The sequence below is a fragment of the Anoplophora glabripennis genome, unplaced genomic scaffold (assembly GCF_000390285.2).
Source record: "Anoplophora glabripennis isolate ALB-LARVAE unplaced genomic scaffold, Agla_2.0 scaffold3604, whole genome shotgun sequence".
NCBI lineage: Eukaryota > Metazoa > Arthropoda > Insecta > Coleoptera > Cerambycidae > Anoplophora > Anoplophora glabripennis.
The window spans coordinates 3282-6626 of record NW_019419677.1 but is presented as its reverse complement, the minus strand read 5'-3'; the positions used below and the strand labels follow the sequence as shown (position 1 = coordinate 6626).

The 3345-nt window shown below is 33.3% G+C and overlaps 1 protein-coding gene across 1 annotated transcript; it reads left to right on the top strand.

Annotated features, from left to right (window-relative positions):
• Positions 1 to 1095: 1095 nt before the first annotated feature.
• On the top strand, positions 1096 to 2450 carry LOC111692798. The gene is made up of 2 exons (XM_023456918.1): positions 1096 to 1288; positions 2188 to 2450. The coding sequence occupies exons 1-2, from the start codon at positions 1100 to 1102 to the stop codon at positions 2287 to 2289; spliced, it is 291 nt and encodes a 96-aa protein (XP_023312686.1). The 5' UTR covers positions 1096 to 1099; the 3' UTR covers positions 2290 to 2450.
• Positions 2451 to 3345: the final 895 nt, after the last annotated feature.

Sequence of the window (3345 nt, the reverse complement as noted above, 5' to 3'; positions counted from 1 at the left end):
TCAGTCATGGTTTGCTTTGTGCCGGATTATCTATACACATAGCAATTGGTAGGGCCTAATCCTAAGGAGTAGGTCTGGCAATAACAACGGCTGTTATTGACGTGTTGCCATATTGAAACGGGATCTATTATACCCAGCCTGACAGTAAATCAATCGAGTAATTGAAATCAGTACGTATTATCAAAGAAAAAATATATTACTTTGGAGAAAATCTAGAGGTACAAGAATTATTGTTAAATGTACACACATGCGATAGCAATTAAACTAAAGAAATAAAGAGATTATGGGATTTACGTAGAGAGTAATGTCGACATCATCCAAGTCTGAAATAATTTATACAGTATTGTTTTAGCTTATCCTTTAAAAGTTAAAAGGCTTAATTTGGACGCCACGACCATATTTGGTGGAGTGATATACAAGGGTGATTTATGTTAATGTGACAAAAATATATGTACCCGCCGAGAATTGTTTGTACATTCAAAAGGAAATGCGATAAAATAAAAAATACATAAGAGACCCATACGAATATGCCATCCATGCACGTTATTTGCTTAAGACTACATGAAATAGACGCTCTTATAAAAAATTTTAAAACTTTTGTGAGACCTGGTGCAGATCCCTGAAAAATTTGTTTACTTATAGATTATACTTGTTCCGCTTTTCGCAAATTAAAACAACGTTTCTCATTATTTATCTTCCTCAGATTTTTTGTACTTGCTGTGAATCAACGTGTGGAATATAGTTTTTAAGAAATTAACCAAAAATCTTTGACGGATCTAAGGGCCCTTAGGACTCATTTTAAGAAAAATCTTTACTCTTCTTTTTGGTACTAATGAGAGCAATTAACCGTGGAAATTTATCGCAACGTCATTGTTACGCTACGAGCATCAATATCTAAGTATAGAAGTTGTAATTACATTCGATGCAAAATAACCTTTTCCAAAATAAGTTTGTTAGTTTATTTACGTTTAATTACACAAAACCGTAGCAACGAATTTAATTAACATCTCGAGTAAACGAGAAAATGAGACACTTGTAAGTATTCCCAGCATCACATATAAACTCCGTACGTGGAGGTGCTTTTCTTCAGTCGAATCCAATGGCCATAAGTGGTGTTTTGCAAATCTCAGTTTTACTAATCATTTTTTTCAACATGATCATTGGCCAGCCCAGGGAAATTTTAGTGGACGACGAAGGACCAATTATGGGCGTGGCCAAGCACGCAGAGTACGAGAACGAAGACAATGAAGATGTTCCTGAGCACGCCCCTTGTCATCTGGAGTACCAGGTATATTTGTTATTTGGGAAGATTAGTACTTGTACATTTTTAGAGAAATAACATTTCGATCTGTAGTAGCCCTTCGTTTTATTTGTAATGTAATATCTTTCTCGATGTTCACATCCCTTCTAACGATTTAAGTTTATACTTTTTCAAGTAGGGATTGTCTACAGCTTCTTCTGAGGAAGTCCATCTCTGTTGCCATTAATAGACTTTTATTGATTTTGCTTAGATCCCATATTTCTGCACCGTTTTCATCATCTATGATACCACTCTCCATTCTCCACAACTCTAATATTATTGGGACGCTGTCATATGCTTTTTCCAGGTCTGTCAGAGCTATATGCGTTTCTCATATTTCGTTGGATTCGCATTTTTAATGTTTTTAAGAGTAAAAAAATTGTCTACTGTAGATCTGTCTACTCGAAATTCTGCTTGTTCCTTGGGTTGTTTGCCTTCAATGTCATTTTCCACCAGGTTTCTAAGTAATTTAGAGTAAATCTTTCCTATTGTCTGTGTGACAACTATAAGTAACAGTACAGGGTGTTACTGATATACTCTTTTAAACATTAACGTATTTAATGGTTTTTTTTGGTGATTTAAAAAATGTGGGACGGAGGGGATTCTGAATTCGGTTATCGTCTGTATTTAAGGGAGATTTCTCGAGATTTAAAAATAAATTGAATGTGTTGGAGCAATTCTTATTCCGGATTCGGATTCAGGAGTCAAAATACATAAAAATATGTATGTCTAGGTCTTTGGAATATATACCACTTTTCTTTTTTCGTGTAGTTGTGTTATTAGATACACAAATGACTCACAACTTTCATGTCTGTAACTTCTAACTCAAGTTGGTAGATGTAGGTAGCAATTTTATTCCGTTTTATCATGTTCTCTTTGTTTTATAGGTGATGAAGAGGGTTGTGGGAACTTGCATTAAATTAGGAAGAACCGCCCGGGGCTGCGTTTCCGGAAACTATTTACAGCCGCTGCATCCCGAGTGCATGTAATCCAAGATAATTAGATTTCTGCAAACGTTATCGGCTTGAGGCTTTATTTTCTTTTTGAACACATTTGGGCACGAAATGAAGTATTTGTTCCTTTCCTTATAAGCATTCTCTTAGCTTTATTGTAATTTTTATTATTTCAAATAAAAAAATTGCCATCTAAATTGGAGGTATTTGTAGCCCGTTTTCAGGAATTTTAACATGAGAAGACCCTTTGCAAGAACTGTACTCACAAAACGTATGAATTGTATGTGCAAAACTCCTAATTTACTTAAACAAACACAAGCAGATTTTAACAAGAGGCATTGCTGACCGTGTTAAAATTTTAAAACAGAATATTTTAATACAATTTCTGTATAAAATATGAATGAGGAAAAGTTAGATGAAGAGTTGAGTAAATCATTAGATTGTTATACTGAAGTTTTACTAGGTATATGTGGTTTTGCTATGTAACTAAATTTAAATTTGAAATATTAAACTAAACCATGACAGATTTAATTAATTCTTTCTCATTATTGGTTATTAGTGTAGGGTAGTGTATTTATAAATAAAATAAAATGAGAACTAGACTCACCATATATGTATATATTATAAATATGTTCCAGAAAGCTGGTAACTCGTGCATAAATGAATATGCAATATTCTATGAATTGTAAACAAAAAGCACGTGCCTTTCTCAAGCAACCGAATAATCGTTTGCATATATTTAATTTTGCTTACGGCACACAGAGGAGAACGAAGAAAGCAAACAGGAAACAGGAAACACAGATTTCATTCCATTATGCATACAAATTCAGTTTTATTTACGTTGCTACTGCAGTCTGTAATTNATTTGAAAAAAAAAACTCAGAGTACCACAGAAATTCGATTAATAAAATATTAACAAGAGAATTCATAGCAGTCCAATAAATCTTGCTGTTTAATTTCCAATATATTCCGTACAGAATATCCATACTAATAGATTTATATATGAATTGAATAAGCTTTTGTCTCTTACTAATTCAATTATTAGCTCGTTTCGTCAATATATGTCTCAAACTGCTTCCAGTATATTTGACT